Source organism: Vespula vulgaris, chromosome 14 (assembly GCF_905475345.1).
Source record: "Vespula vulgaris chromosome 14, iyVesVulg1.1, whole genome shotgun sequence".
NCBI lineage: Eukaryota > Metazoa > Arthropoda > Insecta > Hymenoptera > Vespidae > Vespula > Vespula vulgaris.
The window spans coordinates 4850159-4876209 of NC_066599.1; the positions used below are offsets into that span (position 1 = coordinate 4850159).

General features: G+C 31.2%; 3 protein-coding genes across 8 annotated transcripts; 1 reads left to right on the forward strand and 2 right to left on the reverse strand.

Moving 5' to 3' along the window:
- Positions 1 to 17: 17 nt before the first annotated feature.
- Positions 18 to 18632, reverse strand: LOC127069014 (proton-coupled amino acid transporter 2-like). Of its 3 annotated transcripts, none has more exons than XM_051005599.1 (11): positions 12033 to 12159; positions 11245 to 11330; positions 8684 to 8800; positions 5883 to 6033; positions 5677 to 5804; positions 5395 to 5479; positions 4960 to 5232; positions 4650 to 4828; positions 3443 to 3475; positions 2911 to 3083; positions 18 to 2712 (listed from the first exon to the last, which is right to left on the reverse strand). In XM_051005599.1, the coding sequence occupies exons 2-11, from the start codon at positions 11328 to 11330 to the stop codon at positions 2471 to 2473; spliced, it is 1467 nt and encodes a 488-aa protein (XP_050861556.1). In that variant the 5' UTR covers positions 12033 to 12159; the 3' UTR covers positions 18 to 2470. The 3 variants fall into 3 exon arrangements, 2 of the variants coding, with proteins under 2 accessions (XP_050861556.1, XP_050861557.1); XR_007783269.1 differs by lacking the exon at positions 12033 to 12159 and adding an exon at positions 18353 to 18632 and having other exon boundaries at positions 2566 to 2712; positions 3448 to 3475; XM_051005600.1 differs by lacking the exons at positions 3443 to 3475; positions 12033 to 12159 and adding an exon at positions 18353 to 18632.
- A 1754-nt stretch (positions 18633 to 20386) lies between these two features.
- LOC127069019 (ubiquitin carboxyl-terminal hydrolase isozyme L3) lies at positions 20387 to 23027 on the reverse strand. Of its 3 annotated transcripts, XM_051005607.1 has the most exons (7): positions 22719 to 23027; positions 22626 to 22637; positions 21399 to 21527; positions 21165 to 21313; positions 20941 to 21082; positions 20793 to 20868; positions 20387 to 20709 (listed from the first exon to the last, which is right to left on the reverse strand). In XM_051005607.1, the coding sequence occupies exons 1-7, from the start codon at positions 22764 to 22766 to the stop codon at positions 20564 to 20566; spliced, it is 702 nt and encodes a 233-aa protein (XP_050861564.1). In that variant the 5' UTR covers positions 22767 to 23027; the 3' UTR covers positions 20387 to 20563. The 3 variants fall into 3 exon arrangements, with proteins under 3 accessions (XP_050861564.1, XP_050861565.1, XP_050861566.1); XM_051005608.1 differs by lacking the exon at positions 22626 to 22637; XM_051005609.1 differs by lacking the exons at positions 22626 to 22637; positions 22719 to 23027 and adding an exon at positions 22191 to 22562.
- Positions 23028 to 23351: 324 nt separating this feature from the next.
- On the forward strand, positions 23352 to 25735 carry LOC127069017 (Golgi reassembly-stacking protein 2). 2 transcript variants are annotated; one of them, XM_051005606.1, is made up of 8 exons: positions 23352 to 23517; positions 23704 to 23792; positions 23985 to 24065; positions 24188 to 24391; positions 24460 to 24677; positions 24778 to 24865; positions 24968 to 25223; positions 25287 to 25735. In XM_051005606.1, the coding sequence occupies exons 2-8, from the start codon at positions 23730 to 23732 to the stop codon at positions 25640 to 25642; spliced, it is 1266 nt and encodes a 421-aa protein (XP_050861563.1). In that variant the 5' UTR covers positions 23352 to 23517; positions 23704 to 23729; the 3' UTR covers positions 25643 to 25735. The 2 variants fall into 2 exon arrangements, with proteins under 2 accessions (XP_050861563.1, XP_050861562.1); XM_051005605.1 differs by lacking the exon at positions 23352 to 23517 and having other exon boundaries at positions 23566 to 23792.
- The last annotated feature ends 316 nt before the right edge of the window (positions 25736 to 26051 follow it).

A 26051-nucleotide genomic window follows, 5' to 3' on the forward strand; every position in this document is an offset into this window, starting at 1 on the left:
TCAAGGAACATTTGTGGTTTACGATAAAAATATTTTGTTTTAATCATCTTGAAAGATACCTCGTCTCCAATACAAAACATCTTTCGCGTGTACAATTATTGTCATATGTTGTATAATTATAATCTATGCTATCGTATCTTTGACGTAAACATGACGATATCGAAGAAACAAATCCGTACTAAAGTTTGACGATCTTCAATTGACGATTGAATTCTTTTCTTCTTTTTTTTTTACAATCATTGACTTTCGAAAGAAGAAATTTTTTTACATTACTGTACAATCTTTATGTTATTATCTTTATAAGATCTCAAAAGGAAAAAAAAAACGAAGAAAGAGAAATCGGTGTACTTTCAAATCTATTACATCTTCCTACGATTACGTATATAGGAAAAGATATGTGTACATACATTGCATATATATTTATATATATACACACACGCGTTTCCCTGAGAGAATTTGTACTCCGGCGTATGTAAAAAAAAATACTTATCAGTAGAGAGTATTTTTCCATGCTAAATTCTTTGTTTTCATCTTTTTTTGCCGACTATAATACTGCGCCGATATAAAGTATCACAACAAATATATAATTACAACTGTAAAGTTTCGTCAAAAGATATTGCGATTAGAATCTCTAGGAAGACTTATCCAGCTATATTATAATAGAAAAGAGAAAGAGAGAGAAAGAGGAAGAAAGAAAGAGAAAAAGAGAAAGAGAAAGAAAAAGAAAAAGTGAAAGAAGAAAGAAAGAAAGAAAGAAAGAAAAAGAGAGAAAATTAATTGTACATAGAAATGAAAATTCTTTAGCTGTTATAATTTGTATATATATAAATATATAATTATATTTGTATATATATATATATATAAATAATGATATTCATATATATATATATATATATATATATATCGGTACATAAATATATAAATATATATATGTGTATATATGTATATAGAAAAAGACAAATAAGAATTTTCATACGTATTTCCCTAATTTTTAAGTGTCCTATTTTTTGTTTTTCGCATCACGTTAATGTCTTACAAATTTGCTATATAAAAAGATTAACATTATAATTTTATTTTGTAACCTACGTAAAAGGAAAAGAATGGTCGGTCTCTTTTCTTGCTCTTTGTTTTGTTTCGTTTTGTTTCATTTTGTTTCGTTTCATTTGATTTTTTCTTTTATTTATAAATATATTCTTTGAATCAACCCAATGCACTTTTAAGTTACACACGAAAGGTGGCAGCAATCGAATCCTTTGACTTATCTCGTGTGTCATAAGAATCCTTCGGAAAATGGATTTAATAATTTTGCAATAATTTAAAAAAAAAAAAGAAGAAAAAAAGAAAAGAAAAAGGTAAAAGTACACTTTATCGTTCTTCATACGTGGAATAAAGGATATAATTCTTAGCCATTGTATAATGAAAGATTGGCAATGTCATTTGACTTTTGTCAGACTTTAATTGATAAAAAATTTTAATAGTCATTTTTCAAACACGTGTCAAATCTATAATAAAAAAATGTAAAGGACTGTAAACCGATCGTTATGCAATGGCATATAATTAGAATTAATATAAAGTTGTACTTTAAACGTTTGTAAAGAGGCGTTCCTTTTTTATGACCTAACATAGAAATTTCTTCGCTTATCGTACGCAATACTATTAATACAGATCCGATCTTCCTGGACCAGATACGATATCGATATGTATATGTATATGTATATGTATATGTATATGTATGTACATAGAATTAATAATTAATCGCGGGAGGGTAGAGTCCTTAGGACGGGCAATGTAAACTAACTATGTATATCACGATAATTGCAAAAACAGTCGGTTTCTTCTTTTTGTTTTTTTTCTCTTCCTTAAATATTACCTATATATCTATGTATGTTTAATCGATCTACGATTGAAACTCCGCTTTCGCATCGTTTTCAATATCACAAGCAACATAAAGGGACTAAACTTTGATAGACCTACGATAGTTGCGCATAACGCTGGATGGACCAAACCTTTCGTTATTCTTTCGATGGATTTCCAAAAATAATCATTTACATTCATTTATTAATTATATCGATATTAAAATATTATCCAAATTGATTCGAAATTATAACGGGTAAAGAGAAAATTTGCATTCAATACGTAAAAACTCTGTGCAATCGTCATTGGCCATCCTTCCAACGTAAAATAGTTACTACTATAACTATAATACATATTTATAGATATATATATAAATATAATAATAATAATAATAATAATAATAATAATCATGATAATGATGATGATGATGATGATGATGATGATGATGATAATGATGATGATGATGATTCTGTATCGTGACAAGCGTCGCCGTCCATTACATCTACTCGTGTCCTACGTGGATGTCATGGTCCGTTAACCTCGCGCGCGCGTCTATTTTTAAAATAATCTAATAAAAATGGAAACAACAAATGTGACTTTGTACAATGTTGAATGACTATTTATCGAATGCTTTGATGATCGCTGTGATGCTCTCGTAGGTTCCCGTAGCGAAACCCAGTAAACCGATCAGTACGATCGTCACGTCCTTAATAACCATAAAGGGGCTTAAGTTGGTATTTTGCCAACATACTACCAACTCGATGATGGGTGGAAAGAGAAGGGCCAGTGCCGTGCTACTCACTGCACCGACCAAAGAAATGAAGAGACCCAGCTCTGGTATAGCCTCTGCCAAAACAACTGCAACAATTATTTTTCTCTTAATAATTTTCTTTAAATTTTTCTTATTGCATTTTTCTTAATTCCCTTATTGCAAAAGAATTTTAACATTAAAATATGACAAAAATTGGAAAGTAAGGGGATGATAAACTGAAAAGAATATCGTACGCGATGCGTGTCACAATATATACGATATACACTATCGAATAAGATACTCACACGTAAGAAAACACAAAGCAGATCGGAAGACGATTTCTGAGATTACTGGCCATTTAAAGGGACCGAATTGTTCGACGATTCCGGGCCATATAATAGCGATAGGTACGTAGAATTGCAGAGCATAGGTCAGTAATATACTCAACGAGATAGCCAGCTTGATGCACTGAGGCAAGCTGTAAAAATAGATTTTCGTTACATTGAGGAGAAAACAAGTTTGTTCTTTCATCGTTCGGCGCAAAACTCCTGGGATCAAGAAAAAAAAGAAAAGAAGAGAAGAAAGAAGACAGTAATCAGAAGATCCATAGCAAAATATCATTTCAATCGTCACTCCAACGTCATGCAGAGAAAAATTAAAAAGAAAAAAGAAAAAAAGAAAAAAATTAACAACTATACACTATAAATTAATTGTTATCTTATATTAATTGTTAATTTTTCAAAGACACTGCTTATTAAATCAATCATTAGAACAAAAAAAAAGAAAAAGGAAAATGTAAAAACACTGCACATCTATCAGAGAATAATTGGTATAAACCTTGCCTGCGAGTAGATCTTTTTCCCGTCCACTCTTCGTATGCAACAATAAAAAACGTACGTTAAAAGAAATCGAAAAATGTAGAGTTTTTGCGTCAGTCTATCGAATCATTTACAATGTTCATTTCGCAATCTATTTGTACTCGATGCAAGGTGCAGGTAATGGCATGCACAAACGATGCAATTGCAGCTATTATTTAATCATGACATTTTTATCGAACAGTATTTCCCATTTTCGATGATAACAAATGATGACAATGGTACCATTGAAATTTTCTTATTAAATGCAACATTTGGAGCATTTACATTGAAACACCTAAATATCTCCGTTATTTATGCTTTTTGTAAAAAATATCTTTAGGACAAAGTTAGACTATTTGAAAGATTAATTTTAAGGTAGAAAGATTTTTCTCAATGTCATATTTGTACGAGATTTCAAGGTCATCGAAATTTTTATAAACAGAATTCTACAATTTTTTTGCACCGATTGATTCCTCGTACTGTTCTGAATAAAAAAAAAAAAATATTACAATACAATATCGAAAAATAATTAGTTTACGAACTCTTTTGAAAACATGTCTAATGATTCATTCATTAATCAATTATACACGTGCACATTCACCCGGAAGAAATTAATCTTCATGTATACTTGAGAAAAAAATATAATCGTGAATATGTAGTCCACCTTGAATTATTCATCTTTTTTCTCTAATATATTTTTTCTAATTTCAAGCAACAGAAAATATATATGGCTTGTTACAATTCCATAAATCAGACTTTTTTTCAAAATACGTCACAAACTAATCATTTTTCGACATTGTACCCTAATACTTTTTTATTGAGAATATCCCCTTAAGATAACTCTTTCAAAAAATACAACTTTATCCTGAAAATTTTTTCCATAAAAAACATAAATAACGGAGATATTTAAGTGTTCCCATTTAAGTGCCCCACTCTGTATATATATGGATTCAGTCACGTGAAATCTTATAAATTGTTCTTGAGTTCTGAGACTATTACGGTAATAAAAGAAATTCAATACTCTTGTCATTACATTAATATAAAAAGATAATAATATAGGAATATGATATAATAATATAAAAAGATTTCATATAACTTATCTATTTAAGAAAAGTTTGTAATGGTCTTGACAAAAATATTTCGCGTAGATAACTAAATTATAATTAAAAAGATGACGCGATACTTACACCTCCGTTAATTCGAGATTTAGAGTGACCGAGCCTTGAACATCGTCACCGTACTTTAAATAGGACAAGAAACCCATTACTACGAACATGGCACCCACGATGACCATACCTACGTTCAATACACCGAATGGTTTGTTGAAGTTGCTTGGCTTCTTCATCTCATTTTTCAACGGCAGCACCTGGACAAATACGATGCGATATGATTTAGATTAAGTATTCGGTATTTTTCTTTTTTTCTTCTACACAAGAATAGATAGGTACCACAAGTAAATATAAAAATCGTCTTCTTCGAAAATCTTTTGATACTTACCAAAGTGATGCCCTCAAAAGAATATATAACGGTACCGAAGAAGAGGGGTAACTGGTGCCAATCGGCAACGTACCGCCTCTCAGAAATCGCCGGTATGTCGTGACTCATAATATAGACCGTCGCTATATAGCCAGCCATTACTAAAAAATTTGCGACCGAAGTTACAGGTACCAAATATTTCAGATTTCTTATCCACGTGCTGAGTATGATGGGTATCAAGACGATCGCCATGTGTTGATGGACGCTCATTTTAACGTTGTGGGCGCTTAACACCTGTCGATTTTATCGTAATCGTTATTATAATTATTAATAACTTCATTGCTACGTTTAATGAACATTCAACCGATCAAAAATCTCAATATTCGACGAATCTCTTATTAATTATCTCAATCATTTCTATCTACATGTGTATGTGTATGTGTATGTTCTCCTTACCTGTTGCATATTCGTCGAAATAAAAACGAAATACACGCAGCAGAATCCGAGTTGCGTTACGCATAAAAATAAATTAACCATTTTTCTGTAACAAATCGATGCAAGTGTACGATGTAAAATAATGGGTAAAATGCTTGAATGGCATCGAAGGGATATGGGAGAAAATAAATACAAACGAATAAGAGGGATCGTGAGAATGCGGTATATGTATAAAAAAACAAAAAAAAAAACAAACAAGAAAAAGAAAAGAGAATGACCGATAGTATTTTTCTGCTCTCTTACCGCATGAAAACTGAATATTTTCGAAGCGCTAATGGTCCCGTAGCAAAACACAATTCAACGGTACCAGCAAAACCAGGCTGGATACTCGAGTCACCTATACGACGTTTTACCTCTTCGTTACATTGTACCTAAAAAAATGAATCGCTATTATGTGTATGTATGCATATATTTCTTACCATCTAACTTAATGCTTCGATCATACGTACGAGAATGTGTTGAGCGTGAACGCAAATAATTCCGAGGAAGATGGTTAAGGGTGGTGCCAGTAACAACCCGGCATGTTTAAAGGCGTCGCCTAATGCGAAAATACCGGAACCGACGTTACCCTTGAACAGGTGCATCATGGTCTCAATATACCTGCGACGATTCAATTTATTTTTTAGTTCTAACAATAAGCTTAGTAATTACGATAGTGCGACAGTTGACTATTTCAATGATTAAAAATAATCATGTTTTTCTAATCTCCTTTTCTTTTTTCTCCTTTCCTTTTTTTTTTAGATATATACGACTATAATGTACAAACGAATTTCCTCAATTTAAATAACAATTAATGAATCGTCAATCATAAAAGCTAAAAAAAATAAATGAAATATCACCCGCAAGGAAGTACTGCGATTAATTACTATATGCAGCATCTTTTTCTCTCGTGATTAATAGATAGATCCTACAATGAACGTCGTATTTACCGAGACGAGTCGAGTCGAAATCACGATGAGAGACCATGGTACAAAACCTCGGTGCAAATTTTCCGAAGCATTCGCGTGGACTATAGCGCGAGCTAATTTAAAATCGTCGAGGAATGAAATCGGCCGACCGAGTTTGGACGCATTCGTTTCTTGCTAAGATCCTAAAAGTATCAAAGCTTCACCTAATTTTACGTGATGATCGATACAATACTAACTCGGTAATATCGAAATCGTTCCACAAATTTCACAATGTTTTTGTGACAATCTTTTCGAATCATTTCTGACGTCAGATATTAACTAAAAAAGAACTCCAATAAATATAACAAATCATATATCTCTTTAAAACATATGTTTCCGCTCAAGGAGAAAAAAAGAAAAAACAGTTCAATATACTTTGGAATAATGGCGCACCGAACGATAAGTTAAATGTAGGTATTACGCGAACCGATGAGCGCTTATGCCAAATTATTTATTTCGGTCTTGCTTTTGCTCGTCGCAGCGTAGTTTAAATCCAGACCTCGTGACATCTATGCACGCAAAGACTAGTTAATGGCAAGAGAAAGAAAGAGAAAGAGACAAATAGGACTTACGTAAACAGTTATCGATACAAAGATCGCTAGTTAAAAATGTATCTGTCTTTATTTCTAAGAAATTACCAACATTACAGAAAATGAATGTAGTTAACGATGTTGTGAAACATTTGAAAAAAGTCAAAGAATTTTAATAATACTTTGCGATAAATATATGTGTTTGTGTGTTTGTGTTTGTTTTTGTGTGTGTGTATATATAGAATACCTATGTACCAGAAATTGCATTTGTTGCATAATACCTAGCGATTGTTGGGATCACCAAGCGATTGCATTTATCTTCGATTAACAACAATATAAAAAAAGAATGTGATAGCAAGAAACAAATGTCATTTATAAATTGATAATTTTCATATCAGAAATAAAGCTAAGGCGATGATCCAGGTATAAAGATAAAAGTTACTTTGCGATACACTTGAATGTTTAAGAACGAATTAAGATTCAACGCCATTAAGATATTCTAGCGCATTAGAGCTGTAACCGTGTTTTAATTGAGCAAATTGCACGTGATTTAAACGTGAAACGATAAACAAGGAACTACGTTATTTGTTCAATTTGTTCTCTTCGACAGAAAGATTTTTCGATTTTCGACTCAACCAAAGACCGAAATCATACGTAAGTAATTACGCATTTAACGATCGTTCACAAAGTACCTACATAAAGAACATTCGAAGCAAGTATTTAAAATGATGAAAGAGTAAACTGGAAGTACTTACAAAACATGATTACTTCTACTTTGTGTTAAATGACCTTTAATCCTATTTAAGTTCAATTTAAATTTGAATGTAATTCAATTGACTGACAATTCGGATGCGAAGATACATAGAAAGAAAAGGAAACGAAAGAAAGAAAAAATAAAGAAAGGAAACAAAAACGAACAATTCTATTTGTTCGACGTATGTACCAACGACATTGATTGTAATGAATTCGCCTACTCTATTGTTTATATATATATACTACTCTCTTGTTAATTACGTGTAATATGTACATAAGTACATGCGGATCGAATTAAGTGGCTTAAAAGATTACGTGCGACATGTTGAAATTAAAGTCAATCAGTTGCACGGGTTCGTGAATTAAGGAAATAAGCTTGAGCACGCGACATTCATGAATAATTCACGTAGAAGCGAGGTAAAATAATAGCCAAGTAACTAAAGAATTAAACCAATCCCATCCGGTTGAACGTGTCTACGTATTCCGAGCCCACGATCAGTAAGTGGGCTTTTGCGCTGAATGTATAATAATTCATCTAAACAGAACGTTTTTTTTCTCGTCATGTCATCGAATTTCTCTTTTTCATTACTATCGAGTCGACTCATCGACAGATACGCACTACTTTTTCAGTCATTCTACCTTTGCATATTAAATAAAATATCACGAGAAAATAGGAACAAATAATCGTTAGACTCTCTGACTCATTCAGTATCTTACGATTACTTCTATTATCTCTCTCTCTCTCTCTCTCTCTCTCTCTCTCTCTCTCTCTCTCTCTCTAAAAGTGCTTAATTAAATTTAAAAACAAAAAGAAATAGAAAAAATGATAAAAGAAAGAAATTAGACACATGCTAATATAAAACTTAGAATATACGAAAATAACCTGGATATTGAGCCAATCAATATATTTCGAAAATTGTTTATAATCGACGGGGTTTGTATGTATATACAAGTGTATGGAAAATTAGCTAATTGCATATCGATTTTGAAACGTTAAACGATAATTTGAATAATACTCACGAAGTTGGATGATCTACGGTCATTCCATGCTCGTCGACTCCAGCTTTCATTTCTCCTCCCTTTTCCATCGATAAGATTGGATCCTTTGATTGGAATGCTCCATAAGTACCGCCATTGCTAAATAAAATATATGCGATGAACGTTGAAAATGATTTGTACGTTATTAAAATTAAAGATCAATCGGGTAACATTATAATGAATTTTCAAAATAACATTATCGATTATATTGATTATGAACAAAACGTAGAAAATGTAGAAAATATTTCTTCTTTGTTTCACGCATCCTATCCATAATAATTAACTATCGATCAAGAAGATAAACAACGGCCTTCGGGCCTTCGGCCTTTAAGGCATAAAGCCAATCGCGTTTGAACTAACAAGTGAAAGTGTTCGATCTAAAATGAAACATTCTGTAAAAATTTTACTTCGCTCTTCAAGGTAAACCTCCTTCGACCCATATACCCGTCGCGGTATACATACATCTATGTACTTATTTAAGTAAATATATGAAGAGAATTTTAAAAATTCGCGTCTTAAGAATGAAAATATATTATTTTCAATACTAAATTTCTTTTATCTTTCAACATAATCTCCCTCAATTTCAATGCATCCATTTGGCGATACTCCTGTGCTTTCACGCCATCTCAAAAATTTGTTTTTTGAAACACTTCAAAAGAATTATTTATGATAATTATCGGTTCATCGTCTAACGAAAATTCAAAGTGTCTTTATCGATCACCAAACAATTTTTTAATTAAAATTTTACTTTGAAATTTTTTCGTTTAAAATAAATTTTGATCTTAAAAATAGACCATACAATTTTGCAAATAGATGAAAATCTGAGGGAACTAATTATGAAAAAGAAACGAAATGGGAAAGCAAATCGAATTTTAAATCAACAATTTTTCCCATGATCATATTTATATGGAAATATATATTATCCTGATGAAAAATGCTTTTTTATTTCTTAATAAACTTGATCTTTCTCCACGAATCACTTAATCGACTTAAAAAATTATAATAATATTTTCCAATAATCGTAATACCTTCGGAAAGGTGGTTAATCAGCAATATATCTTTAGTATTTAAAAAAATTAAAATCATAATTTTTCCAAAGGATGAAATCGATTTTTTCCTTTTGGGAGAATCGGCGCGTCTCTATTGCTTTGATTGTTGTTTTATTCCTAAAGTGTAACGATGAATCCAAGCCTCAAGTGTGGTCCTCACAAATTGACAAACAAAACCAATGATATTCTTCGTAAAACCAGCCAAATAGTTTTGAAAAATTTGCGTTGGATTGTTCGATCCTTTCTTAACAACCGTGGCATCCTTTTCATATTCAATTCTTTAATTAGGATACGATATGTTCATTTGTCTGAGATAGTCACATCCTTAGCAATTTCAGACATTTTTAATCGACGATTCCATAGAGCAATATTGTGCAATATTTGTTTCATAATGTTCTACCGTCGTTGCAGTTTTCTTATAATTTTCCAAGTCGCTTTACAAGTCGTTACAATGATGTTTTAATTCGGTTACCCAGTTCTTTACTATCGTACATGGTACTGTACCATCACCCGATGCATTTTCCACATCATTAAAAATCTTTATCGACGTTAAATCTTTTTGAATAACAACTTATTTACATCATGATACTTGACGTTATCCACCTTACCGCAAGCACCGATATAATTCTCCTTAAACGAACAATTTTTTCAACAAACTAAGCGACAAATAAATTATTATGTATAAAATAAATGTCACTTTAAAAATTGTGCCAATAAAAATGTATACATTATCACCATCTACAATTGAGACTGCGAACTTTTCAAATTGTCCTCGAAATATTTTCTTTTTATTTTATTTTTCTTGCATTAATAATTAACTAATTAAAGAACGATAAATTCATAAAAAGAAACTGAACGATTCAATTGTTACTCAAACCTGCTTTATTTCCATTATTTTTTATGTCTCAACGATCGCAGAATTGAGACGATTATATAACTGAATGAAAAAAAGAAAGGAAGAAAATATCAGAAAAATAAATATTAAGTTTCTTTAAAACAACATTGATTAACGTCCAGATATTAGATATATAATTTGTTCTTCGTTAAATAAAAAATAAAGTTTCGATTAAAGAAGATTAAAAAATCGTATGATTGAGGCTAATTAAGATAAAACTTACTTAAGAAATAAAGATTTTTAAGTGCCTATCTTTGCACTTACAAAAAAATGTATATTATCGTCAATTGGATTCTGAATTCTTCATGAATAGTTTTTATCTAGTATGTTTAACGATAAACACACGCATATCCACATATTCACACAACCACATGTGACTTATTTACCAAGTATTATAACTATATTACTATTGTACTCTTGATATCACGAGCAACAATAAAGAACCTTTTAATGCTTGCGCTTGCTGTCGTACGTAGGCATACTTTTGAACGATACAAATTACGTTTGAATAGCTTATTTCGCTCGCAAAATATCATTACGTAATAACCGTTTCGATTAATTTTCAAAGCATCGCTTATAAAAGAAATATGATTACATACCCGAGCGATTCCTTGAACGTTGTCTCATCTCCATGAATGGAATTTTTTTTCGACGACGTTACGGCCGGACTGCTGTGTAATTCCATCTAAGATAAATGAAATAAAACGAATTTGATTAATCACCGATATCTAAATAGCTCGAGAATTTTCCATTTTACATTAAACGAATAAGATCTAACCGGCCGTGTATATATACATATATGTATGTATGTATTATATCTAAGCGATAATACATTTCGAAAGACGTATCTTAGATTATAAATTTTTTTCCTAGAAAAAAAATCTATTAGAAAGTATTCAAAGTGCAATTGCATAAATCACATTTGAATTCGTTAAAGAAGATTAAAATCACAGATATTTCACAAAACGACAATCAACTAATCGTATCTTTTAACGAAAAAACTTTTCTCTTTGCCAACTTCTTACACGTATAGATAATATAATATTTTTCAAATCAATAATAACAAAACGTTATTTTCTTCGATTGTATCGATTTATAAACGCCTTCGGAATTATCTTCAATGACTCAATGAATGAACACACCCACATATGTACGCATATGTGTGCGTATACATATACATGCATAAGTATGTATGTAAATAGAAACCAAAGCGAGACAATGCCAAGAAGAGAAAATGACATCTTTCATCCATTTCGACAGGTTTTTCGTCGACTGTCTTTATACGCGAACGAAGATTTCACAGAAGAACGAAACATTGACCTTTAAGAAATAAAAAAAATTACAGCAAACAGATAGATTTGTAGTAACAAAATACATGCCTACTTACACATAAACTTTTGTTCCTTTTTCTTTTTCTTTTTCTTTTTATATTTCTTTTTTTATTTTACTATCTCTAATAAACGCTGACTGACTATATCGTTGAAAATTCTTATTCCTAAGGATATTTGTATAAAACAAAAGAAAAAAAGGAGAAAAAAAAGAAAAAAGAAAAGATATAGAGAAAGAAAACTACGAAAAAAGGTTGCCCTCAAGATCACTGATCGTATTGAAAAAAAAAAAAAACGAATAAGAGGAGAGATACGAGAACGATTCTGATGAACTTTCCGTTCGAAGGAGATATCGGTCTCGAAAAAGAACACGAAATCTCCTGGGTACGAGACGAACTGGAAATGCAACAAAGTTATACGTACGTACTTATATATATGTATATATGTATGTATGTACGTACGTACGTACGTACGTACGTACGTACGTATGTATGTATGTATGTATGTATGTATGTACGATTACTTTCCTCCGGACGATGGTTTATCAAATCGGGGTCGTACAGAGTTCAACTAAGGACTCACGATCCGGTTTCTCACGGAAACGTGACCGAACATCTGTCGACGTCGTCGGTTCGAGATCTTTTCGCCTTTTCCTCGGTAATATTCCATTGTTAGTCTCGAATGCTATCTATCGTTACGGCTATAAGTATTTATACGTATACGTATATTATATACATAGGCAAGCATAGATACACAAGTAAGTAAATACATATATAGAAATAAAGTAAACAGGAAAATTCCTTTCGGATTTAATTCGTGCCAATGGAGAATTACTCTTAACTTCCAATTTTTTTTTTCCAAAGCTCAGAATGGAAAAATATTTCGGACGAAAGTTTTTCCTTTACGTAAAACATGTTACTATCGTGAAACATATAGCTTACTTACATTACTAAATATTTACAAAAAAAAAACAATGCCCGCCTTAAAATGACCTTGAACCTTCCATTAAATAGAAAACAATAAATGCCATATTTTCTTTCTCGAAATCGAATAACTCTTGTCTGAACTATTTTTCTCAAAAATACTATATTTTCAAAGAAATGTAATCAAAATTGTAATGTCATGAAACATACGGAGTGTGTGTGTGTGTGTGTGCGCGCGCGCGTGTGTGCAAAACAACAACAACAACAATAACAATAATAATAATAATATCTACAACAATAACAACAACAGTAATAACATTAACAATAATAATAATTAATTATTAAATTATTTTTGTTGTTATTGTTATTATTATCATTATTATACTATATTAAGTATTAAGTATAAAAAAAATATTAAAAACTTCATATATGAACTGACAAATAATATTATATAATGATAAAATGAGATAAGATTTAAAAAATATACAGATATATGTATATGTATTATATATATTTAAATTTGTATCTTCAAAATTACATGACGATATAGAGGATTAATCGCGAAACTTGAAAATATTTCATTTCATTAATTAAAGAATAGACAAAGATAGAATATTATGACGTTAATACGTGGACAGCAATATCGATATAATAATAAACCGGTTATGAATTATTATTTATCGTTCGTTCGTTCGTTCGTTCGTTCGTTCGTTCGTTCGTTCGTTCGTTTGGCAAAAGAGCGGTCACGAGTTCTATTGAAAAGCTCGTAACGTTCTTTCGACATGTGACACATGCGGATTAAACATTTCATTTGGAAAGAATTTTATTCATTTATAATCGGAAAGATCGCGTATAACTTTTATCAAGTAGCTACGATTTCATCTCTTATCTTACACCTTGTCAATCAATTATTAAAATTGATCAAGATGGAAAAACACGAGAACATTTTCACGAAAATAAATCAAATATTATCAGAGGATCCAGATATATATACATACATACACAATATTATATTTATATATAAGTAACCCTCGTACCAACGTAGATATTCCGTTTCATAGAAATGCCGCGTTATATAAATCGCATTATGCGAAATTCAGTTATAATAGAAAGAAACTGTAATAGATTAGATTCGAAATTATTTGTTGAATTATCTTGTTTTTATTTTCTTTTTTGTCAAATTACGTAAACAATATATTGACGTGACAAATAGGAATATATTTTTACCTAATTTAAGTAACACATGTAAGTTAACATGTTATGCATGAAATATGCCAAAATAAAAATCTAAACATTTTAATATCGCACCATATTGAAACCGCGTTTTTTAAGTATCACCTTATACATATACCTGAATCTCAAGATCGCGTTATAACGAAACCACCTTGTTTAACTACAGCGTTGTTATACGAAGGTAATATATATATATATATATATATATATATATATATATATATATATATAAAATCGGTGTACGTGAACATGTAACAGAAGGTGAAAGGAGAAAAAGAGATATGAAAAAGTCGAAAAACGTACAATCTTGTTCGAGTGCGAGTGTTATTTCTACGTTATCTTTAAACTTTCAAATGAAACACAGTTTCATTATTTTAATAGATTGAATGAATATGTGAAACTTTCCATTGGAATAATATTTATAGTCTTTAAAAAATAAAGATTTCATTTTAAAGCGTGACAACGGCTGACGACTGAACATTCGTTACAAGGTTTTCAATTTCGTAACAAGGAAAAGAATAATTACATCAGTACTCGCGCGCACTTAAATGTCATTGAAAAGCGAAATTCTATTCTATGTCACGAGTCATCCGCTAATTTGTGAAAAATCACGCAATAGGCTCTTTTCTACCGAACGTTTTAAAACAAAGCATTTTAAAGCAAGAAAAAAAATCAATGCTAACGCCAGCCATATTTCACATATTCGTCTCGTAAGCTCGCTCACGAATACCGTTCCTTTGTATTATAGTCCCGCCTGAAGTAAATCGCATCGAATGTAATTCTAAACTGTAACTAATAGTAGAGAGGAGGACAAAGAAGAAAGAGAGGGATAATGTTATTTTTGTCAAGTGACTTTTATGGTCTTATATCGTCAAATTGTTACCTTTGGACACATTCCTTTTTCTTTTCTTTCTTCTTTTTTTTTTCTTTCAACGATAAGGTCGGATCGGCAATAAGAATATTATAGTTTTTTACTTTACACTATGATATAAATTCTATGTAAATTATTTAGAAATGACACAAATATTGAAATATTGAAATGAATTATTTTCATTAATTCTCAAATGAATTGTTAATTATTTAGACTTTACGAAAAAAACTTTACAAAGTACTTTACGAAAGACTACAAAATTGAGTAGGTAATTAATAGAAAAGATTCCTCGATTGAAAGTCTGCAAACGATCTTCAATTGTTTAGTTCAAGTCCTTTCACACGCGCCAAGGTTATTACACACACACACACATACATATATACGTAGTGTACCGGCTGAATGTGAATTAAATTCATCGTATTATGTTTCGCTTCAATTATGACGATGGTATATATTCTAATCTGGGATGAAATCATCTCGTCTCGATGAGGCCATTGAACGAACGGCGATTACGCATACGTAAAGCATGTAGGAGTAGATTTCGACATACATCTACATAGAAAATACAGGTAAAAGTGCTCGATAAGGATTCTTAAAAAAAAAAGAAGAGAAAAAGGAAACAAAAAGACGGTGAGTAAGATAAAAAGCGTACACATTTTTGATGAGAAGGAGAACGCTTGATATGAGAGATATAATATACGTCGTGATAAAGAGAACAATAATAATAAGAGGAACACATCCGTTAACATGATATTATTACATCTAAAAATGTCATCTGGCAAGCTCGTAAATTTTGTTAGAAAAAATATTTCTTCTTTTATCATGATTAATAGAAAATAATAGTAATAAAAAAATAAAAAAAGGAAAAGAGAATTAGATTTGAAAAAAAACGCGATGATAAATACAAATGGCCGCTATCAAAGACACAAGAATCTTACTTGACATTTCTATGCGAATCGTTATCGTATCTCGAGATATATCATCTCTCTCTTTCACTCATCCGTTACTCCACGAGGCATGTTCAGAGTCATGCTTTGGCGAAGCCAAAAAAGCTTACGACGACAATGCCAAAATAGAATCGTACGGTCGGCGCTCGGCCGACCACGCGTCCTGGTCGTTCACGTTTCTCATTTGTCGTGTTTGTTCAAACACGAACGAGGAAATATGATGACGATGAACATCGAAGGTTCGTCTCGAGGTCGACGAAGTCAAGGAAATCGATTTTATTGATGATATTCAGTGAACGAATGTTCGTATGTATTAAAGCGACCTTGTTTCTACGATTGCGTTCACTTTTATCGTGAAAATCGTTTTCGTACAAAAATGATAAAATATGAATGAAAATCAACTTTGCACATTTTGATATAGCAATATATAAATAAAGACAAAAAGTAAAGCCAACACGACGGACACAGTGTTTGTGTGTGTGTGTATACATACATATATATATATATATATATATATATATATATATATATATAAATTATAAAATCTAAACGTAAACGTTGATATGTTTTACTCAAGAATAATAAAATCAGTTTTTTTTTAATTCAAGAAGCAGAAAAATCTTTCGAACATTCACCATTGCTTTTATTCCCTACAAACCACAATTCTATCGGATTTTAACTTTCCATACTCTCCTACAGTTAGTCTTGAAATGACATAATACATAAGTGTAATCAAAGTCAAAATACTTGATCGAGAAACTTTGATTCGAAAGAATGATGTTTATCGCGATTATCAAAATGATTCGATATCAATATATCATCAAATAAGCCACCGAATTCGGCTAGGGAATTTCTTCTATTCGGTATTTTTCGCAATGTTTATACTTGCTCGTGAAATATTATGAAATATTTTTTATTATCGTTTTATTATCATTTAAACAAAAATGGGTTATACCTCACTCGTACGCTCGTTTGTTCGTTCTCTCTCTTTCTCTCTCTTCCTTTTCCCGTGAAAAAAATCTCCGTGAAAGGAATCTCGCTACGTAAGTAAATAAGGTAAGGCACACACATGGACTTCTGATAACAAGTACTCGTTAAGAGTAATTAAACGATAAATCGTTATCCGATACATCAAATTACTGTCATGGCATCTCGTATACCGCAATATCATTCAACGAGACGAAGAATCTCGTCGATAAATAACGGCTTTAAAAACTGCAGCGACACTTAATGGCTTCGATAATTAATAACTTTGTACATTTACTGCTTGCGCGGTAAAATTCAAACTTGTGTAAATCAACGATGAATATCTAAATGAATAAATAAAAGACTTTATTAATAAGGGATCGATGCAACTTATCGAAAGATTTACGATTCGAACTTAACGCGACTTGAATAGGAAATTAATCCGGATCGATCTAACGACATCTCATTCAAATTTATTGCCATTTCAATATCATCGATCAATTTCGACTTTCGTCTCGACGATGACAAAATTATTATGAAATATTGTGTTTGGTAGATAAACAAAAGAAAAAGAAAAAAAAATTATATTCGTACCCAAAATAATAATTATTTTCCTTTTTCTGTCGAACATTTATTTAGCATGGTTCGTTGGGCACTCTGCATACTGTTAAACCGCAAACGTTATCGTAATTTATACTCAAACGAAGTAGTTATCCTTGATAAATACTACTAAAATAGAAAATTTCCTTAACAAATTCATGTTTTCCGATATCGCACGATTTTACTTCTCTTGTTGTTTCCTCAATTACAAAAATCGTAATGATTATAAGATACGATCTTAATCGATTAGTTTAACGATTCAATCAGAATACGAATTGCCAGGGTGCTTGTACACTAGTTAAATAAAAATTTATGAAAAATAAATAAGAGCAGTGATATTAAAAGGAGAAGTTAACGTTATCTATGCGATTCGTTAAAACGAATGAACGTAAATCGCGATTTATGTGCTTTCGATTCATAAAATAATTCTATCGAGAAGATCTTGCAAAATAATATGAAACGGAAGTCTTTTAAAAAATTGATTAAAATTCACGTATACGTTATCTTTAAATCTTCTTACGAGATATGATACATTCTTACGAGGAAAAATACAAACAGAAAGAAAAATTTATGAAAATAATAATCTCTTAGATTAGATCTGTAAATCTCTTCATTTGTGTTTTGACGTTCAATAAGATTGTACGCTATTTCATCAAACTCGATAGATCCAATTCTATCGATATCCAAATTTTGATGAACATTGCGATTCCTGAACAAACGCCAAACTAATTCAAAATGCATCAAAGTTCTTTTGTACGCTTTCGAGACAAATCTCGTACGTAAGAAAACCGTTAGATTCGATTGAATGAAATAATAGAGAAAAACGCATAAAGACTTACCTTCGTTAATACTCAATCCAACGATTTTCTCAATGAATGATATAATAACCGGTAACCCATGGATATCGCCAAGATATTATCCAACGTTTGCCTCTAAACACGTACCACTCGTTCGGATGCTTCCGTGCGACTGAACCAAAGTAGTAACGCACAGCTGATGCGAACCGAGTACTACTACACAACTCCGGCCCGCTTACTTTCCTATTCGTGCACCTTCGCTACTGCTCGAGTTTCCGATTCCATTTCTTGGCATCATCGAGAGTGTAGAGACAGGTCGATGTGCAGACCCGTGAACGAGTAAAGAGAGACAATCTCAAAGAGAAAAACAATCTTTCGTCATCCTCGTCGTCTTGGACCGTCTGAAAAACAAAAACCGTCGAGTCGCGTTACTTTCGTGAATGCATCTGGTCGATTTAAGAGAGAGAGAGAGAGAGAGAGAGAGAGAGAGAGAAAGATTCGAACAAATGTTCATTCTTTTTTGATATATACTCCTATTCTTCTTTTCCTTCATTCCTCATCTTCATTAAATTTCAACGATCCACCGATCCCCTTAATCACGATAAAAGAAAATAATAAAAATGCAACAATGCGATGTTTGAGGATCGATTACGTCATCGAGCGAGTATCTGTTGCAAAAGTTGCAACTGAAAATAAATAATGTAGGAAATGTTTAATGGACCTACGCTTGTTTAATACTCTCTCGGCACAATGAGTCAACGCAATTAACATTATCGTGATTCAGGAAAACCAGAGAATTGTGTGGAAATTTTCCATCGTTAATAAATTCTTATCTGGATTATCCTTTTTCAATGAGTCCATTAATCGCGTCCCTAAAGACTTTGTCACGATGGGGCGTGACGTATCGTCCTTTGTATCCCTACGAATTTCATCGTGACACATTTCGTTGAAACAACGAGCGTGCCAGCACATCATTTTCCAATGAGAAAGAAAGAAAAATATCTTGGCAATGGAGACCGATCATTTCCCTTGATCGAAGACCGTAAATGGAAACGAGGTCGTTCGTTCTACGTAAGAATCATTTGCACGCTAGATGATACTTCTCGAGTTTATATCGCGATCAAATTTTTTATCCCTGTAATAACGGTATGCTTCATTCAAATAACTTCGTTTCAATTTCATTTTATCCAACATTCTGACGACGTTGAGGAAACGTCTTTTCTTGTCCAAAGTATATTTTATTTCCACCATAGGAAAAGACAATAAAAAGATCGCGATTGATTCGTTCAAATGGAAAATTTCATCGAAGCATTCAGTCATACAACATCCCTTTTGTAATCTTAATGACGTATAGATACGATGTAACAAAATGTACATAGAATATTTTCTTCTTCCGTATCACGCATTAACAAATCTTTGAATTACGAGTCGATGAATTGAATTTTATTTTTAAACAACTCTACGAAAAATTAATAACACGAATCTCCAAGAATTTAAAATTGATTTTATTTTGTATGTTTAAAGTCACTATTTAGAGGCGGCTGCCAACATACGTACTCTGGGAACAGAATCTAAAATAGCCAAGCGTATTGCTCTACCTGGTCAGTGACCGGCAAGTTCTACGGTCTCCGGTAATAAGGGAAACGAAGGAATGTCTTGAGATTATTCGAATTCTTTTGAAATGCTAGAAACTATCAACGAACGGTTCTTCGGTACAAATTTCATTACTGATTTGAAAAAAAACGAATCTTGAATAAGCCAAAATTTTTCTTTCTTTTTTTTTTAGCAAAGTATCGCTTATATCTTTTCTCATCGAATCGATTTACAATGACATAACAATAATATATTAACGTAATCGTTGCTTACGAATAAATGCAATTCGACTGCGCGATTTATTTTCAATTTCGAGTAAGTTACAAACTCAAAGATTAAATTTGGCAAACAAGCGTTATTACGCAAAGTTCGAGAAGGTCGACTAGTCAACGTTAAGATTAAGTCATTCTTGCGCACACTCATCTATGTGTAAATGTAACTATAGCTAAAGGACTTGATAGATGGAAATGAATAACTACAGTATATGATCAGTATTTCGTTCCTCTTTGATTATTATAGGACATACAATGTAAAAACCTAAAAAAAGGATAAAGATATAACAAATAAATTGCCCAAGCGAACTACGTAACTATCATAGAAAATAAATTAGCATTAAGCGTGTTTACATATGTATTTGAATATTAGAAAAGGAAATGTTCTTTAATAACTGGCAGCAAGAGCGACAACGGTGAAGCGCATTTCGCTTGGATCACGTGCCATGTATTCTTTACAAACACGGACAGAATCTTCCAATAATGTTTCTCGTGTAGTTGGTCCGTGATCGACAGGAGCAAGTTTACGACCATCTAGAAATTGTCATATCTTTAAACCGAGGCATTTAACGTTACTAACAAAATATTGAACTTTTAAGAAAAATAAAATAATTCACCTAATTCATACAGCGTTCCGTTCTTTTGTACAAATGCGACAAAATGATAGTACACCGGAGTGTCCTCCTCAGGAGCCTGTACAAGCGTTAAATTTAATATTAAAATATGGCATAGTTAATATTTTATTTTGTATTAACGCAAGCTTGCCTCCGTTTGTCCTTCTTGAGCAGATTCTTTATGCGTATCGATGATACCTTGAGCATTAACCAAAAGCTCTCCGCGTTCGGCAAAAGAAAGATCCTTTGAATCATCCAAGAAAGATTTTAAAAATCCTTCTTTAAGATTTATCCTGTAACAAATAATTGTGAGATATTGCATCCATATTCTTTATCGTAAAACACACGAGTTTCTATTAAAATTAATGTGCTTACTCTTCCATATTATTTGCCACGCTATGAATTAATGCGACTGTACCGCATGCATTGGAAATAATCTGTTTCATGTGATAAACACCATCTGGTCTATCCTTTCCATTATCCTTTGATTTAGTTTCTTCGTCTTCTTTGTTTTGTACCTCAGTCTATCAATGTAATTAATTATTAATGTATATCTCATTCGTGATTATAATAATAAATAATATTATCAATTTAAAGATGCACATATACCTTTACTGATTCGGGATAAAGCAAAATGACTGCCAAAACTGGTCTAGGAACAACTGCCAATAAATCTGGCTCTAAACCATAAATATCAATCATGTTCCATTGTTCAGGAACACCCAATTTGTGCAAGAACTAAAACATCAATAAATGATTATGAATAAAACAATGTCGTAGAAAATTGTAAAAATTATCAAATACAGATTAACTTAAACTAATAAGAAGGAGATATTTTTCTCTTTGGAACATTTTCTTAAGTTAGATGTTCATGTGAGAGTTTCTTAGAATAGCTCATGAGAATACTCTCAAATTTTATATACATTTCAAAGCAACTGCGAGAATTTTTACTCTCAAATAGGCACTACAGTGATCGCTGAGAGTTTCTTACCAAACTGAATTCTCAGAATTGTGTCCATTTGAGATTTGTTTACATTTGTCTATTCTGCAGTTTGTTTTGAAATAAACATGAGATAAGATAAGGAGTACATATACGGAAAAATTTCTTATAAAATGTTCTTAAAGGGTTCTTATTATTCCATACTATAATATAAGACGAAAAAAAGCAGGAAGTACAGTATCACTCCTACTTAAATACTTATTATTCCTTTTTCTATTCTTATTATATTTGTAACTTTAATAGCAAGTAATACATTTATTTAATTTCATATATTTTATTATGCTTTACTCGATCACTTAAATTACATATGTTTTATTATATATATCTAGAATTTTTTATTATATATATCTAGATAGAACATTGGAAATGTATGCCAATTTTTCATAATATTTTATGCTTACTTCTTGTTTCTATAATTTATATCCTTGATCTTCCACAATATTAAATTTACTTCATATATTATTAATTCGAAGATCTAATTTTTCCAATATTCTTCTCTTGGAGTTATTCACTCTTGTGTTGCTACTTTCACAATAGCTACTCTCAGAATACGAAACTAATTCGTATTTTTGAGAGTACTCTTCGATGGTAATAATACTTTGTATCCATGTATTTGGGAACGCGATTGCTCTCTAATAGTTGAACCATGATTTCAGATAGCGACTCTTAAGCCCTTTCAAGCTTCATCAGCGAAAAATACTTTCGAGAGCAGTTCATAATAATTTTACTCTCAAACGGACATGTATATTTATTATTTCTTAATGATTATTTTGAATTCTGCTAACGTACGATTATCATATAATGAACTTAAAGAAATGATAAAGTTTTTATCTTACCTTTGTCATAACCTGAAATAAACAAAAGAAGTATTAATGTTTTTTTTTTTTTTCTAAATATGCAAATGTCAGATATATAAAATAATTCATTACCTCGGGATTTGATTCTAACGGAATCCACGCCATGTTGTAATACCACATATAACGATAAAACGAACTTTTATGTAAAGCACCGGCACTTTACGCGACCATTATTAAGAATTGTAAATCTCTCAAGCTTTATATCTTGACGTTCCGTGGACGTACAATCGATTTAATAATATCGAATACAGAAATTTCAAGTCACGGTAGTTTCTATATCAAACTTCAGATTGTTTCTTACGAATTTATAAGTAAATATATTCCCGCTAAAAACATGCTTCGTTCTGTTACATTTTACAAATCGATCATATCTAAAAAGATGTCGATCTAATGTTAATGTAATGCTAGATATTATATGATTAATACTTAATCATTTAAATCGGTGATTCCAATCATCAGTAACAAGAAAGTTCCTAGCGTTAAAACTATTTTTAAATTTTGTTTCTCGCATTGAAATTTATTCAAGAATTACTGATTTAATCATATTGTTTACTTTTCAATTGTTTCGATTGCCATAAAAAGAAATATTTTTTATTATATCTTGAAATTTAATGAATTTGGCTTTTTCGAAATAGAAAAATTTCAAATATAAACCATAATAGATGTAAAACAGGTTAGGAAACATTACACTTTAATATCCATTGAAACAGAAGATTCTATAGCATAAATCTGTCCAAATTGTGGCCAATTATAATTATAGTTAAATAAAACCACATGATAGAATAAGAAGACTAACGAGAAGATAGCAATAATGTTCATAAAGAACGCAAAAAAATTCTTTGTTCTATCGGTACGATAAAAATTACGAGAGGTAAATTTTCATTAAATAATTAAAAGTGATCTCGATAGATGTCTCGTTTACTTTGAAGTTTATAAGTTGTTAACGTCAGCATAAAGTTTCTTACGATCTCGTGCCACGTATTTTTATTATTTTAGTATTATTAGAAAACATTACAACTAATAATTGTTTTCATGTTTTTTCTCGCTCGAAACGAAGTAACTTGGGAAAATCTTTTATAAGAAATGGGATCTTCTCATAGCGTGGAAATACCTGGAGGTGGTACAGAAGGTTATCACGTATTAAGAGTAAGATAAAATCTGAAAATAAATTTTTAACCTTCCACGCGTTATTCGATTAAATTTCTAATTTAAAATGATTTTTTTATTTTTTTAAATGATGTTGATTTTACCGAATTAAATTGACACAAAGTAAATAACATGTGAATATATAAAAATATTTACAACTCTACTGTCAATTAAAATATGTAATATCATTAGGTTCAGGATGACTCTCCTGGACAAAAAGCTGGTTTGGAAGCATTTTTCGATTTTATTGTCTCCATTGGAAATACTCGCTTGGTACGATTATTTTTCAAACTTATGTTATATAAGAAATTCTTACGAACATATCAAATGAGCTTTCAATATACTTTTCTCTTTTTTTCATAATTTCATTTTAATATTATCTACTTTTCCATTAGGATCAGGATAATCATATTTTAAAGGATCTTCTTAAAGCTAATGTAGATAAAGAAGTAATTATTACTGTATACAGTAGTAAAACACAATCTGTACGTCAAACTGTTATTGTACCTAATATGACATGGGGTGGACAAGGATCCCTTGGTGTTAGCGTACGGTTTTGCTCATTTGAAGGGGCCAATGAAAATGTTTGGCACGTACTTGTAAGTATAAATTGATTTAATGATATAAAATATCTTTTATATTGAGATAATATCTGTTTTGTTCTCAGGAAGTACATCCTTCTTCTCCCGCAGAACTAGCTGGTTTACATCCCTTTACAGATTACATTATTGGAGCTGATTCTGTTCTACACGAAAGCGAAGATTTATTTACTCTGATAGAGGCTCATGAATCTCGGCCTTTGAAATTATACGTATACAATATGAAGGATGATTCTTGTAGAGAAGTTACTATTACACCAAATAATACATGGGGGGGTCAAGGAAGGTACTTCGAAAGAGAAATTTATATATCATGAAGATAAAAATTAGAAATTTGCATAAGCGTTACAAAGATTCAAATATCAATAGATATTTTATTATTGCAGTTTAGGATGTGGAATTGGATATGGATATTTGCATAGAATACCTATCAGAAATATTCTAGAGAATAAACCACGTAATTCATCGTACATGGTATCAAATACTGATTTCCAGAATTTCTTTTATTAATTTTATCAATTTTACTAAAGATTTTCATTTTTTAAGGATCATATAATATTTTTTTGTCTTTTTCAGTGTAATGTAACACCTACTCACACTCAAGTGCAAACAAACCAGAGTGCTACAGTTACAAACATACCACCTGGGTTTTCAATTCCATCAAATTATATTACAAATATTGACAATACTAGTAAAAATGAAACTGTAGTTACATCGCAAGCAACATTGCATCCTAATTTATCACAAATGAATCCTGTTGATGCTGGAGCTACTAAAACTAATTCAATTAGTGATCTTTCTTCTAATCAACCAATTATTACTACTTCACCTAGTAAGTAAATATTATTTTTAATATTACTAGACTTGAAAATAATTTATATCCATAATTATTCAGGTGCTGAAATTACCAATTATAAAGATAGTCCTAACATTCCTGGTATGCCAACCAGTCCACCTATTTCATCATTTTCTATGGAAGAAAATATTCCAGTAGGATTAACAACTACATCTCATGTGGTTACAATGGGGAGTTGTAATTTACCGGGTGTTCAAACTACTGCTTCTTCATTACCTTTCAATGTGCCTCAATCCCAACTTGTGACAACACCTATTTCATTACCTGGAATGCCACCAATTACTGTTAATGCAACTCTCCCACAAAATCCTTCTTTCTATTCTTCTGTTCTTCATCAAAATCAAGTACCTACTACCACCACCCCATCTTCACCTACATCGGTAACGACACAGTAACAGTTATTTCTGATGCTTTTTCAAATGCAATTTTTCTGCCCTTTGATAAAATATTCTATATGTAGGTAAAATAAAATAGAACATATTACGCAATTTTGAATCATTGCATTACCTATTTTGTACGCGAATATAGATCATTAATGTGACAAAGATTATATCTATGATAATGATTATTATGTATCTCAAATGTCACAACATAATACATATGAGATATGTAATATTGTACATAAACATTAGCTTAATGAGATTTTTAAGGAATGTGTTTAAATAAATTAAAGAAATGAATCACATAAAAGTATTTCACACAGAAGATAGCCATAAATTTTTATTTATAAAAATATATTCTCTCTCTATCTCTATCTCTTTAATAGTCTAAACACCCGCTTGTTGCTTTATAAATAAATACAAT